The 16,280-nt window shown below is 32.9% G+C and overlaps 2 protein-coding genes across 2 annotated transcripts in view; both read left to right on the forward strand.

Annotated features, from left to right (window-relative positions):
- The window catches only part of LOC107446785 (FMRFamide receptor), a 194,124-nt gene extending 188,335 nt beyond the window's left edge, over positions 1 to 5,789 (forward strand). The window contains exon 4 of the mRNA XM_071178052.2: positions 2,887 to 5,789. Coding sequence (XP_071034153.1) covers positions 2,941 to 4,284 — 1,344 coding nt within the window. The 5' untranslated portion in view covers positions 2,887 to 2,940 and the 3' untranslated portion in view covers positions 4,285 to 5,789. The remainder of the gene's footprint in view (positions 1 to 2,886) is intronic.
- Positions 1 to 16,280, forward strand: part of LOC147815986 (GTP-binding protein Di-Ras2-like) — a 226,428-nt gene that overhangs the window by 188,336 nt on the left and 21,812 nt on the right. The window lies entirely within an intron of this gene.

Here is a 16,280-nt window from a genome sequence, read left to right on the forward strand (position 1 = left end):
AACGATCTGTTCCAATTCGTAGCGCTCGAATCCCAACAATAAAACAATTTGAATGAAGCACTATTAGGATTAAGATAAGAAACCAAGTTTGAAAAAAAAAATAACTCTTTAGATAAGTTTCTATTTTTCTTTCTTGGTTTTTGTATGTTCTAATCATATTCTTGCTTCCATAATCCTTCCAAAAACCTCCCTCCTTTCTAATTTTCTCTCACGTTCCGAAAATAGTTTACTGTTCTTCGTGTTCCAGCTTTTTAATTGTCTTATTTTGCTCGTTTCATTTCAGCTCGCTGGGTTTTAGCGTGAGGTGATGATAATACCCAATCTGAAAATTCCAGGAATGTTTTCTTGATAATCTTTCCCCTGCTGATGTTTTCTCGCCTTTTTCTTTTCCAGGAATACTACTTACTTTCTCTTTTTATTCTGGCGAAGCGCCAGTTGCTCTTTAATTGCATTTTTCATTCTTTTTTAACAGCGCCACGTGGTTTCTTTTACGAACTCTCTGATGAGATTGAAAACAATATAATTAACTGAATTATAAATTGAAACTTTTTTTCTCTTAATTTAGATCGAAAAATCGTCTTTAAGAACGTTCAACTGACAAGTATTTTTATGCTGTGAGATAAATGTAGTTTGTAAACATTGTAAAATATTTTTCTCATTTAAATTGCACTAATTTCTTCACAAATTGGTTAAGGAATTGTCTACTGTATACAACGTTGAAAACAATTTTTTTTTAAAATAGTTTTCAGGGATTTATGTTCAGGGCAGAATGTTTTAACTTTTATGTGAGTTTTTATTTTTTTTAATGTTTTTGTTTTTTACTACTGCATAATTTTCTTTAAAGTATTGTAAACTATACTGTCATATTTTGATTAAGAAATATAGGAAAATTAGCTTCAAAACTTGTTACCAAAAATATGTTTTGATTTATATATTTTATTGTTTTCATATTTGTTATAAATTTTTCTGTATTATTAAGTGCTGAACACGAATTCAAATATATTGAAAATTACGTACAATTTGAAAGCTAATTTTTTATTATGTGTTGAAATCTCTGTAAGTCAGGAAGTTACATTGTGAAAAAAAATTTTGGAAGATTTTGAAGTAAATATTAGTGCAAATTGTAATATGTACAGGTTCTAATCAAATTTTACTGTAAATTGTGCAGGAAAAGTAAAGGCAATGGTAGTTTATTCTTTCCTGCCACATTACATAATAGGGTGGTACAACCGCACTAGTTTTTTACTGGGGTACCACGAGTTAAATTCTTGGTGATGCATGATTGACTCGAAAATTCTATTTTTTCTTGCACCGTAATTATTTTACAATAAATATTGAATTGGGTATAATATAGCCTACGTCACAGGTTGTGTTGTTCCTACTAAATTTAACCCATGAACGGCATTTTCTGCGAGCCTAGCTTCAAGCCACAAATAAACAAACGAAGTGTTCGATCGTTTAAATAGCTGCTCGTCAGATTTTATTGCATAATAAAGAAAAGTTATTGAAACTAAATACAACTAAATAAACAACAACAACTAAAACAAATAACAACAACTACTAATAACAATAACTAAACAACAACTAAATTACATTCGTTTAGCATTGCGTCATATGTTATTCCTACTAAATCGAAGTAGTTGTGTTTTTTTCATATTATACCCAATTAACAGTAAAAAGTACATTTGAGAGAAAATTTTCAGAAAGATTTTTACAGCCTCGTGAAGGAATGTGTTCTTTCAGCAAAGTGAAGGTACGTGTAGTAGGTGATTGTATGTGCCTTATAAAAGGAGTACTTGAATGTTCCCGTCGACTAGGGAAGTTTACACAAATTGGCAAAAAATCTATTGATCTGGTAAAAAAATTAAAATGAAAAGTTTATTGAAAAAATATAGAAATGAATGTACAATTAAAATGGAGATTGACTTAAAAAAATGTATACAAATGGTATACAAAAAAAAAAAAAAAAAACTGTGAGCACCTTATTACGATTACTGGTTACCCATTGATCATATGCTTTTTCTTTCTGGATTGACTCCGTTAAGCGCCACAACATTTCAAATCATGGGTTGTAAAACTGTCTCAACTGATGTTTGTCGTCGGATTGATTTTCATATCCTGCCCTATGTACGTGTTTCAAGACGTCACAAAATACTTTTCCTTCTTCAGCATTTATATTTATATAGAAATCACCGTCAAGCCAGTAATTATACGTTAATAATAAAAAGAATGTAAAAATACTTTAAATTATTATTATTATTATGTAAATACATTAAAAATGCCTGATAGTGAAAAGAAAAACAGCAGCGGTCGCCATAGGAACGCATGCAATGACGACGCATGCGCACTGTTTACTATTACTCTTGAACACAGTTGAAGAGTATGTGGACGCCATCAAATCCAAACCAAGGCCCATTTTGCCAATGGGTAATAATGTAATGGTGATAAATAATAATCATAAAGGCATATAAACAAATGGCTTTTGAAGTAACAACTATGAGTCGTTATCCATTGTTGACGAATTATCGTGTTTGCGACATATTTTGGTTTCAGCGAAAAGGGTAGATGAGATTTCGCACAAGTACCTTAAAAGCCTCTTCTCTATTGGTATTTTTTTCTAATTTTTGGTTTATTAAACCCGAGTGCATGATCTCGAATTTCCTAGTTCTCTGACCGATGAACAGTTTTCTAAATAGAGATGGATTATCTTTAACCCGTGAACGTTGGTGTTCCAGCTTCGGGCAGAGTCAAAGGAGACTACTGATATAGCCAAAAAAGGGACAGCTAAGCCACTAAGCATAATCAATTGCCTATAAAATTAAATCCCTTTCATCACTGAAGCCCATACAATATTTTTAATCAACTGAACTCTTCTTATTTTTACAGGTATTTCGGTGAACTATGAAGTCTGGCTGAGACGTTCCAGAATAATTAGAAACTATGAAGATGAATGACTCCGACATCGATGACGAATGGTACCACCGAAATTTCCTCATCTACTCAAGATTCTGGGTCCAAAGGATCCTCGTCCCCACCATCATGACAATTGGCATCATAGGTAATGTCATCACTATCGTGATCATGACACGCCGCAGGATGCGAAGTTCCACCAACAACTACCTGGCTGCCCTGGCCATTTTTGACATGATGTATTTGATATTCACCTTCATCCTTTCCCTCAGCCACTACCCAAGAGTTCCTGATATTGACCACTACGCCTACTGGAGACTCAGGCCTTTCATCTTCATGCTCACAGACGCCTGTAGTAACAGTTCAGTGTGGCTGACTGTCACATTCACAATTGAGCGCTATATCGCTGTGTGCCACCCGATGAAAGGCAAGGTTTTCTGTACGGAGTCCAGGGCCAAGAAAGCCATCGTCGCCGTGTTCTTGTTCTGTTTCGCTTTCACGATTCCCACCCCCTTCGAATGGAAAGTGATCGAAAGAGTCGACGATTCGACGAACCGAACTACTCTGTCTCTCGATCTGACAGAAATGGGCAAGAATTACATGTACAAGACAATTTACTACTGGTTGACTGTTGTGGTTTTCATTTTCATTCCCTTTATTTTGTTAGCCATTTTCAACAGCTTCTTGATAAGGTCAGTGCACATGTCTAAAGTCCAAAGATCTTCGATGACCCGCGGCAGCGACAACAGCCAGGAGAACAAAATCACAATAATGCTGATCGCTGTCGTCATATTGTTTTTCATTTGTCAGCTACCTACCGCCTGTCACCTCTTGTACAGCACTCTGCACGAAAGCTTTGACTCTAAACAGCTCTACCTGCTGAGAGGGTTGGGCAATATATTCAATTTCCTCATGTCCCTCAACGCTGCGGGGAATTTTGTACTGTACTGTTTACTTAGTCAGAAATATAGGAAGACATTTATACAAATTTTCTGCCCCTGCATGCGAGAGAACAGAAACGCCATGTATTATCAAAGCACTGTCTGTAGCAATGTCGACACGGACAGTCCGGGAAGCAACTCGCGCAACGCTTGTACTCTCAAATGCACGGACAGTCCAGCGAGTACTTCGAGGACTGCTTTTCTGCAGGTACCGAAATCATCCCGTTCAAAGGTTGATTACTGTGACGAAGACAGCATCGATGAAAATGGAAGAGACTGTGGTAGATGCCAAAGGTTCATCAGAGCTCCGTGGAAACACCTGAAGCAGAAAAACCGGGAACAGGTGATCCCTCTGAAAGGGGGTGGCAACAAATGCATTGTGATAACAGCCCCGGACGGATTTCCGGAATCGCAGCAGTGGTCGGCTGTTTGATTGTGCTTATGTTTTGTCCCCGATTGTGAGAACTAAATGAATCATCAGTATTTAACAATTATAGTCATTTTATTTATGTCACTTAGGGTTCATTCAAATATAATGTAAGCACTTAATGGGAAAAGGAGTTTGGGATTTGCTTATTTTTGCCTATACAGGTATGAGCAATGCTTAGGCAAGACCCTAAAATGTTGTTTCTTACAAAAAAAAATTAAAAAATTAAAAAAAGAACAATATGAAAAAAAATTGGGGAAATAATACATTTTGTAAAGTTTTATAATAGAAATGAAAATTAAACTTTAGGGGAAAAAAAGTTCTTAATTTTTTTATTAGATGAGTCTAAAAGCTCCCTAGACGTGCTTACGTAATATTTGAAAGGTCCATTTTCTTTTTGTATATAATTAAGTTTTTTTTACGTTAGAGTTCTTGTTATATTGTATTATATATAAGATGTATGTATAATATATATTATATGCATACATATTATATATTTTATCTAGGGTGATTCACAATGGCCACCCTAAAATATATGTTTTTAGATGTCGAACAAAATATGCACTTTAGTAGTCACAAATTAATATTTAAGAGAGAAAAAAAGAAGGGGTTTGGGATTTGTTTATTTTTGCCTACAAAGGTATGAACGATGCTTAGGTAAGACCCTAAAATGTCCTTATTTTCAAAAAATTTTAAAATTCAATAAAAGAACGATATAAAAATTATATTTTAGGGGGAAAAAAGTTTATTCAAGCATTCTTAATTTTTTATTAGATGAGTCTAAGAGTTCCCTAGACATGCTTACATAATATCTGAAAGGTCCATTTTCTTTTTGTATAAAATTAAGTTTTTTTTACGTTAGAGTTCTTGTTATATTGTATTATGTATAATATATGTTATATGCATACATGTATATTCTGTGCATACACATATATTATGTATTTCATCTAGGGTGATTCATAATGGCCGCCCTAAAATATATGTTTTTAGAAGTCGAACAAAGTATGCACTTTAGTGGTCACAAATTAATATTTAAGCGAGGAAAAAAATGAAAATAATGTCAAAGTTTATCATTCCTCCTTGAAAAAGTCATGATTAGATTATTGGAGGAAACAAAAAGTGAATTTGGTATTTTTAAATCCGCTTTCCTTAACAGTGATTTGTTAAAGTTTGATGACGTTTTATGTTTTTTCTTCGCTTATTTATTGTATGAATTTGCAACCCCAAATAAGAATATTCTTTTAAATTTCTTTTTGAAGAAAGATAATAAAAAAATATATATAAAGCGAGGTTATTATTATAGTATACCCTGCGTTAGAAAATCACCGTGCAGCAAATAATGTTAAAATTGAAAATCGGAACTAATCAAGATTGATATGGCTACTGATAATAAAAAGTTTCAATAATTCTGTCAATAAGAAAACAAGGAACAAAAATGAAAAAAAAAATTAATAAGTAATCATGTTTAATCATTTTCCAATTCAACACTGTTAAGAAATCTCGATGATGGCGGCAATAAAAAATCGAAAGTATAAATTATAGAAGTATAAATTCTAGTAGGAACACTTTCAGTGCTGAAAAGTTTCCTTTTGTAACAATAAAAACGGTATAAAAAATTAAAATCGGTTAAATCTTTCATTCACGCATCGTACTAAAAATTAGTGAAAATTTTATTTAGTATTGATGAAAACTAGATTAAATTGTTTCAGGTTTATAAAATTTTCTGTCTATCCAACAAACACGTTTTAGTTTTATTTTGAAATATTTTTTTTGATAGTTTAAATGACGCAGATAAATTAAATTCTGATAAATAAAAATTTTTTACTTTCGCACAATGGTTTTGAAAAAGACACAAGTTTACAAATTTTTCGTATTTTTCACTTCGTTCACTATGTTAAATTATAACAACCCAGCACTCACCAAGTGAAGATTGTTACACATATAGTTCGTTCACCAGGAGTTGGCACTTGGCTCCACCTCCTCGAACGCAGAGTTCATTTCAGAGCGGGAGTGAGAGGAGCAACACCTCCGCGCTTGAAACCGAGACAACCCTTAATGCGCGCCAAGCACAAACAGTGAATTCTTTTTTAGTCACTTACTTCGCTTTATCATCTGCTATTATACCTTTCGTTTCTCTAGCTAATTAAATATATTTTAAATTTAAAAATTGCTGTTTTCTCAGCAAAATGTCTCAGCTAATAAACTATTCACTCAAAAGAGAGAAATATCATTAAAAAAATGGCACGAAATATCATCAAATATATGAAATATTGAATGTTTAAAAAAGTGCAGATAAAGTTCGTGAAATAAATATTTTTGCAATACGATCGCCAAATAGCAACCGTGTTCAGGATTGTTCACATCCTTCTCCCAAAAATAGTGAAATAGTACTGTCGAATACCACGTGATGAAGGGGGAGCCAAGTGCCAACTCCTGGTAAAAGAGCTATTACAATCTACTCAACCAACTATTCAGTTTTCCATTATATTTACTACTTTTGTTCGAACATTTTCAAGGGAGTAGGATTCTTTGGCTTACTGCATTGATTCCTATTTTATATTTGTTACAGTGAATTACCAAAATCAAGATAACGTTGTACAGTAACAAATTAATTTACAAGCTATTAGCTTCAAGCTTATTCAAGCTATTAAGCAATCTAAAGCGTGTTTATTGCGAAAGTTTCAGCAAACTTAAAAAATATTTGAAAAGGCATGATTTTTTTTCAAGTGTTTTAGTTTATTAGTTGAGAACGATACTCAAACGAAAGAAATTATCCTATTTTAAATGTTTTATCCCATTTTTATTCTTAATTACAATATGCAACTTTTTCGCGCTAAAGCATTTCAAAATTCAAACAGTCATTTCTTTTTAAATTGGTATTAAAAAAAAATAGTTACCTGTTTATTATGAGAGTTTCTAAACCTGAAGTAGAATGGTCTTATATTTCCAACAATTGAGAGCCCTTTAAATAACTCAAATTTATTTGTTCTTTTATTTTTCTTTGTAGTTTAAAAAACCTAGAGGACAATAAATCTTAATTTCAAAAACGTTTATTGAACTATTTTTAATAACCGATCTTATGAATCTGAATAACAAATAATTTATTTTCGTTGGTTTGTTTCTAAAACTATTTTTTTTTCTCGAACTGACAAAAATCACATTATTTTTGTTAGAGTTTTTAATAATTGCGCACTTAAGAGGCCTTAATCTCGGATTTTAGGTTAAATTTTTGATTTGCGTTTTCTTGATATTATTTTACATTAAACAAAATTTTGATGATTATTGTTCGACAGCACAATACCTTTTAAAAAAGGTTCGAACTATCGCTTCATTTTTATTTTATTGCAGTTTTAACCAATAAAAACCAATTTTGATGATGCTAAAAAAAAATTTTTTTTAGTGTTAATTGCATAAAAATAATATCAGAATGCGTAGCGTTTTTAAAAAGTGATAGAACGATAGAAAAAAATAATTTTTATTACTGCACAGATCCTAGATATGATTTTTTTTTTTTTTGGAAAGTGATTAAAAATATTTTTTGAGTGCTTAAAAAGTACTTAAAAGGTGCTTATTTTTTGTTGAAAAATCTCGCGATGCACCCTGAATATTTATCAAAAATTTAAAAACATACAATTGTTAACTTTTTAACTACCTTTCAAAAACTGCCGTCTGTTAAACTGTATAGTTTTGTTAGATAAAATAATAGAGAATATAAAACATCACACGCCTTATAACTCAAATTCAAATTGGGTGACGACACTAAAAACACAACTAAGAAATCAATTCATTTTTTACAATTAAATTAATCTATTTTAATTTATATCTCTAAAAAATCTTTGAATTCAAACAAACATTTGTTGGTCCAGTGTCACTGAGTACTTCTATGGAATTATTATGAAAAACTGGATTTTTTTAATTGATTTTCACCGTAGAATGTAGTTATGCTAACTCAATACATTGGCTTTTTATTTAGAAATATTCATTTTCTGAATGTGTAGTGCACTTACTAGATTGATGTTATGTAATATCGTGCACATATCACTTTATGTTTTACAATATCAAATTGTGTTCAATGCAAAGAATGGACGATACAATTGCACTAATAGAAGTTAATTGTTATAAATAACTCTTTCTCGTTACGCAGATTTTTGTCTGAAAAGTACTGCCAGTGAATCGATGATTCAAAAACATTTATCAAATCAAACAACACAAAGAATGGACGATACAAATGCGCTAATTAATTATTATAAATAACTGTTCCTCGTGATGCAGATTTTTGTGTGAAAAGTACTGCCAGTGAGTCGATGATTCAAAACCATTTCTTGTATCAAACAACATGTCAAAATTTTTCAAAATAGGTCGATACATAGTTTTCAGATAGATTTTCAAACATCGAAGGCAGGCCTTTTTCTGATTGTCTTGATGAGCCTTGCTGCAAGTTTTTGTTTTTAAATTAGTAGTCATCTGTCTCGAAACGACGTCCCTTCATGAGAATTTGTAAGCGCAGAAGCTAGAAAAGTCAGTGCCAGCCATATCAGAACTGTAGAGCAGCTTAGAGAGCAGTTAATATCTTTTATTGGGCCACTAATTATGTCTCCGGGAAGGTGCAGTTACTGTTTTATCTCGTGTACTATATGTCAGTTGTAAGAATAGAACTCAATGAGGTGACTGTCACATGATTCAACAACAGGGTCTCGTCTCGTGATTGCCAGACATTACAATTTTCTAAACTCAATAGAATTTTCAATGTCTTTAAACACTCAAACGATGATGTGAGTTCAAGAATTCCTCACATGTGACCAATTTTTCGTGAGTGGTGATTATTAATACCTTTTTATATCTTTTAGCCAAATTATTGAATTTGGCTCAAATGTTGCCTTCTTCATAGTTTTAAATACTTTGTGATTTAAAAAAATAAATCATGAGAAACAGTGTTTATCTTCGGAAAAGTTTTCCCGGCGAACTTACCGATTTTTTCATAAGACTTGATACCAATCATTTTGCTCTATGAAGCACTGAATTGTGGCTTACAAGACGAAATTGAATGTACTTGCTCACCGGGTGATCAGAGTTGGCTGAGTAACCCCCTCATATATAAATAAATTCTCCTTCCACCGATCTCAATACGTGCACGCTGCGACGCGTATTTGCTGCACATAAATCACCGACGTTATCTTTTTCAGACAAAACCTAAATTTTTGCACTCTGCTTACCTTTTTTTGTATCTATGAATAAGAGAAATATAAGAATTTTCAAATGGCAATTCTTACGTCTTAAAGTGACAGGTCTTCAAATGATTATTCTTATAACGATTCTTCTTTTAAACGCAAATAATAAATCGGGTAAAATACAAGTGTACGAGAAATAATACACGTATACAAGAAATACTACTCAAGAGAGTCACAAAACACAACAACGTTGTGAGCCAAATAGCTTCAAACACACTAAAAACAGTAAACAGGAAGTCTAGTCAGTCAAATGCTTGCAGCGCTTCCTAGTGTAGAAAACACTTTTCTGGATTACTTTTCTGGACACTTTTTGGGACACTTTTTCTGGATTACTTTAAAATGATTATGCAAAAACCACCGCACTTGGCATTAGATTATTAAATTTTACATAGAATAAGATTTTTCAATTTTGAATAAAATATTTTTTAAAACAACATAACTTGATGACTTAATTTTCGATTCAGTATTAAATTTAATAGTGTATTTTACAAATGTAGCTTCCACTTAAGGCCTGGTTTCTTAGGACAGGACGCCGTCAGCTGGAAATCAGCGCTAACCTCTGATTGGTCCATTTGTGAGTTTGATAGTATACGTCATCGAACGCTCATCTTGAACTACAATTACCGTCCAACTCAACTGCAGTTGGATTACAACGTGACGTTAACCACAGAAGCAATGGCGGACAACATCCTGTTGCACATTGAAATCAGCCAAGATTTTGATTCTGACATTAAACATAGCACTCTTCATTTAGCTTAGCTATAATGTGTTTTTTCTTGGACAAAGTCATTATTTGTTCTCTAAAACACTGGTCGACAATAACAAAATCAATACAAATTCAAAATAAATTTTTGTTTAAGTTATTAACGCATGCGCAATGAGAGATAATGTCTGCGTTGGACCGACTGCTCACGCTGAGCTAACAAAAAAGTATTTTTTTGGTGTCAGATCTACGTCAACTTTCCGCTGACGCCCAGATAAGGCGCTAGTTCTAAGAAACCAGGCCTTGAGCTAACAAACCAGTATTTTGTTGGCGTCAGCGTGACGTTGACGTCCCGCTGGCGCCCAGATAAGGCGCTTGTCCTAAGAAACCAGACCTTTTGATCTCGTTTGCTGTGTTTAATTGAATAAAGAACGTTTATTCTAATGCCATTTTTTCTTCAATATATTATAATTATTCAATGTATTGACAATTTATTCTTCAATATATTGTATTTATTGACAATAATTTTTTAAAAAAATCCTACGAGTAAACCAAGCTACAATGATTGTTATAGACATCCTGTTCAATTTATCGGTGAATTGGATAAAAATTTGAAACGTTATGGTGCCCTTAAGCTGCAAATAAAACTGGGTATATTTAAAAAAGAAAAGAACAGTTTATTCCGAAATTTACTTTCTTTTATTTTTCTTCACGTTCGTGCCCCTCTTGCCCTCTGCTAATCACGCCACTAATAATAGCGAAGGTTAAAATGTTATATTACACAAAATTTTCTTCCAATTGCTATTTTTTATTGCAACATTTAAAATAATGAATGTTACGGTAAAATTATGAGCAAACAAAAGCTGGAGAAGATGTTTTCTATTACAAATAAGAGTTTGTAAATAAATATTCTATTCGGTAAAACAAAATTCAAATCTTGAACGGTCTACAGGAGACGCAACGAACTGGCGTATCTGTCGCCCGTTTGTACATGCGCAAGTTGTTAAAGTGGAGCGATAATGGCCTTATCTTGGATAGACTTTATTAACTTTAGTACGCTTACAGTACTCAGCGCTATATGTGGCTTATTCAAGCTCTAGAGTTCATGATCATTTGTTTACCAAGATGAGAGAGAAAGACGAAATATCTTCACTCTTTTGTCTAAGATTAAAACTGATTGAACTGTTTAAATTCGTTAGGTTCGGCAACAGATGAAAACCCTTGAACGATTCGAAGTGTGTCACGGAACTATCCACACAAGTGTCTCATAAAGTTAACATCGCTTATCTCTTCATAATAACTACAGATATTAGTGTTTTGTTTTTAAGAGCTCTATATGTGAAAATTAAGCGATGGCAATAATAAATTACTTAACTGAAAAAAAGAGAACAAACATGGTGCCAAAATAATGAATATATTTAGATGTAAATCCACCTTTTGAATTTCCTGTAGCTATTCACAATATTCTCTGATTGTTCCTTCATTTAGATACCCCAAAAATAACCGATACAGAAAAAGATAGAAAAGTATCGTTTTGGAACTTTCCACTTAAGGTCCATTCTCACTGTATACAAAAAAAATCGCAGATGCGAACGGGAGCCTAATTGGCGAGTTTTTCGGGAGTAAATGTATATCACCAATAAGATTCTCTCCGAATGGCGCATTTCCGAATTTGCATGAACAAATTTTTTGCTTGCAGTGAAAATGGTCCTTTTAAGACAACAAATTATTTATTCTCTCCAAAATTGATAACGAAATGCGCAAACAGATGGTATAGTGATCTGAAACAAAACTATAAAATGTTTCCATTTGCTGTTATCACGTAGTTGTCTGAGAACAAATTTAGCAGATATATTCTGTATGAATGGTTGACTGAATGTGAACAGCAACTAGTTTCCTAAAATCCGAAGAAATATGGAAAATTTCGGGTATATCCCTTTGCTTATGTTTACGTGGCGAAGTGTGAACAGTCTTGATATACCAGGAAGTTTTATTATTGAGACGTGTTTAAATTTACGGATAATTTTAACATTCTTATGAATGTTAAAATTATCCGAATGTTAGAATTATAAATCTGCTTAAAATTATCTCACCAACTTGAGTTTTCTGTAATTTATGAATTCTAAAAGGTCGTCAGCCGTAAATAAATTTAAGAGAATTAACATTGCAACATAAATAAAAAGTAAAGTTTGTCATATTTTGAGTGTTATCCTCTAATTGGCTACATTTGTGTGAAATATCACCGTTAGTGTTATTGTTTGGGTAGCATCATTGCATGCTTGTGCAGTTTTCCGAATTCGTTTGCGTCGTTGAAAATTTAAATTGAAAGAACGCGTTATATTGTTAAAACACTGCAATATAATTAGGTAGGTACTTTATTTATGCTGCACAACGGGCTATTGGCGACGGTCTGGAAAACATCCCTGAGGATGATCCGAAGACATGTCATTACAATTTTGATACTCATATGAGAGTATGGTCCCACGCTTTGGTAACCGGCGACTTGCGCGTGAAGTTGAGCACTTTACGGGTAAAACTGTTTAATGAGTACCGTTTTAATAATATTAAGTGGCGTGCTTTTTGAAACTTAAGGAGTAAAAATAAATCGTAAATAGTAACTAAGAAGTCTAACGACGAAGTCACCTGTACTTAGCTTTAAACGGTAAGCCAGACATTGCAGGAAAAAAAATTTGTTGGTTAGTGATACCATCTGGTGAAGAATTTCGTAACTAATTATGACACTTGGAGAGAATAAAAAATTTGTTCGTTAACTAGGATGGAGTAAAACTGCTCTTATTAATCTCTCTCCGTTTCTTTTTTTTTTAAAATTTTATGACTATTATTTTTTTTTTAAATTATCGGTTATTTTTGGGGTAAACAAATAATTGCTGAAAATCATTTATATTAATACCGCACACTCACACAAATGTGTGTAAATATCTGTATGCATATCTTAATACTGTTGTGCAATTCTGTGTGAAATGTGACAAATAAAAGTGTTATCTTCTGAGCTTTTTATTTATTCCAGTTTTGGCTACTTATATTAATTTATTTTGACGATTAAAAAAGCATTGTCTGCAATCGAAATTTCGATTACTTTCGGAAATAAATTCGACAAGACAAAACTTTGTTTTTGTTCATGAAAGTAACTTTTTTTCCTCAGATCTAAAACATAGGGCTCGCTGGCTTTGTAATAAACGTTTATCACTACGGAAAATCCCTTCGCGTCTTTTAAAAATGATGCGGTCCGCGTTTTTTGTCTAACAAAAAAAAAGTTAATTAATTAATTAATTTAATAAAAAAAAAATTGTGATCGATTTATTATGATCACTGGTTACCCATTGGTTAAATGCTTTTCTTTTTCTGGTTTGACTACCATAAACGCCACAATATTTCAAATCATAGGGGTCTTAATTGATGTTCGTCGTCTGATTGGTTTTCATATCCTGCCCTATGTACGTGTTTCAAGACGTCACAAAATACTTTTCCTTCTTCTTCAGCATTCATATTTATATTGAAATCACCACCAAGCCAGTCATTATACGTTAATAATAAAAAATACTTTATATTATTATTATGTAAATACATTAAGAATGACTTCTGGTGAAAATAAAATGAAAAAAAAAATAATTCTAAAAAAATTATCAAACAGCAACGGTCTCCATAGCAACGCATGCAATGACGACGCATGCGCACTGTTTACTATTACTCTTGAACGCAGTTGAAAAGTGTGATGACGTTCAAATAAAGTGCGCACGCCATTAAACTCCTAACAAGACCCATTTTACCATTGGGTAGTAGAATAATTTATCCTTTTTAGTTTGTTTGGAAAATGTAGTTCTCATAACTTTTATTTCAATTTATTACTTTTATATTGCTACTACTTTTCTAAAGGACTGAACAAACCAGAAGCTATATAAATTCTATAGATAGTTGACTGAATGTAAACAATAACAAGTTTCCTATAACCGAAAAAAATTTGGAAAACTTCTGGTGTATCCCTCCGCTTACTAGGCGATGTGTGAACAGGCTTAATATTCTAAAAAGTTTCATTATTGTGATTTTCGTTTAAATTTACGCGTGATTTTATCATTTATAAGAGTTTCTTGCAATTTATAAATTCTAACAGGTCATGAGTCTAAAACAAATTTAACAAAATTAATATCACAGCATAAATAAAGTATAAAGGTAGCCATGTTTTAAGTATTTTCCCTTATTTGGCTATATTTGTGTAAAATAGCATCGTTTGTCATTTTTTAGGTAGCATCATAGCAAGCTTGCGGAGTTTCACAAATTCATTTGTTGTTTGTTTCGTTGAAAATTATATTGAAAGAACGCGTTATATTGAAAAAACTACAAGTATAATAATACTGGATGGTGCGTTTTTTTTCAAGCTTAGGCGTAAAAATCAATCGGAAGTAGTAAACCGGAAGTCTTACGATGAATTTTAACCCCTAGCGCCATTTGCGTTTAGCTTTACACGGCTAACCATCCATAGTAGAGCCGTGATGGCTCAAGGGATAGAGCATTCGCTTTCCAATGAGGTGAACCGGGTTCGATCCCGGCGATCTCTGACCGATGCGAATTCCGCATCCGGCTTGGCACCGCTGACGTGAAATATCCTCAGTGGTAGACGGATCATGGATTAGAGTCCCCTTGTCGTCAGGTTAACCGTGGGAGGTTCTCTCTTTCCTCTCTACATGTAACGCTAATGCGGGTTAGTTCCATCAAGAAATCCTCCATTAAGGCAAATTTCTCCCAATACTTGATCCAGGAGTTTCCTTGTCTTCTGGATTGGGTTCAAAATTATAGTCCTACATGAATGTCCTTTTAAACTAATACTCTCAACTTTAAAGGTAAATCAGGTATAAAGTGGTGAGGGAAAAAAACTGACTTTTTCCATCGGCCTTTTGTTATCTTTTGGAGGTCACCTCTTAAGCCTTTTCCATATGTGTGATTCAGAGTTTTAATTTCGCCTCTGGGGAAAAAAGGAAATAAATTACTTAGCACAAAATTGTTTTGTGAGGTATTTTTGTATGAGCAGTAAAAAATACGATCACCTTAATAACTTTTGATGTAATCGGAGTTTTACGTACTAGGAAACACTATTAATGTATCGAACTTTAAATACAGCGCAGGCAATAACTTAAAATCAAGACTAAAGCAAAAAACAACGTGTATAAAACAAAAATGAAAGTAGAAAATGGACATACTATAGTTTCAGTTCTATAAACAAGAACCATCTTCAAAATTTAAATGTCAGATGTGTTTTTGCTGCTCATGCAAAATTTGATGCTTCGACACTAAAGAAAGCACTTTTTTTTTCAATTCCCACCTGGAGAGTGACCTTTCGTCAATACAGGAAGATTTGTTGGCCACTCTTTCAGAAGCACCATATTAGGTGAGCCAACGTTGCTCCCACAGTAAGGACAGATAGCACAGAGAATGAAAGAGCATCCATGCCTTGTCCGGGATTCGAATCCAGAATCTTTCTATGCAAGTCCAGTTCCCTGATCCCTACGCAGTCAGGTCTTAAAAAAAGTACTTGTTCATAGAACTGAAACTATAGTATGATAATTTTGTACTTTCATTTGAGCTTTACACACGTTTTTTGCTTTAGTCTTCATAGCACAAATTATTACCCTTTCCCTTGTTGTGTTTAAAATCAGACAAAAAAAGTGTGCTTTTCTGAATTAACTTTTTTTTTTCCAATGGGATTGTCAAAAATTACTTTTCACAGAATTTCGCTTTTTTACCAGTAGGAGCAAAATACAGTGCTCTTACTTAAAATACTTCTTAAATTATGCTCTTTTTTTCGTCATTATAGCTATAGCAGCGTTATCCTTTAGTATTTTTTTATGTCAAGTTTTTATTAACTCGCTTTCATCTTTGAAATAATTGAATCTTGCTGTCCAAATTTCAACTCCTTTCCGATTATCTCGATCAGCGGTTTCAAAAGCCCTGGGGCTGTTCCGAGGAAGAATTAAAGGACAAGATTTTTTTAAGCAAGAGTTGGATTTTTTTTTTAAAAAACTAGTCACGATTTTTTAAACCTTTAATTATATTTAAAC

This window comes from Parasteatoda tepidariorum, chromosome 2 (assembly GCF_982258835.1).
Source record: "Parasteatoda tepidariorum strain Cologne lab strain chromosome 2, Ptep-v5.0, whole genome shotgun sequence".
Lineage (NCBI taxonomy): Eukaryota > Metazoa > Arthropoda > Arachnida > Araneae > Theridiidae > Parasteatoda > Parasteatoda tepidariorum.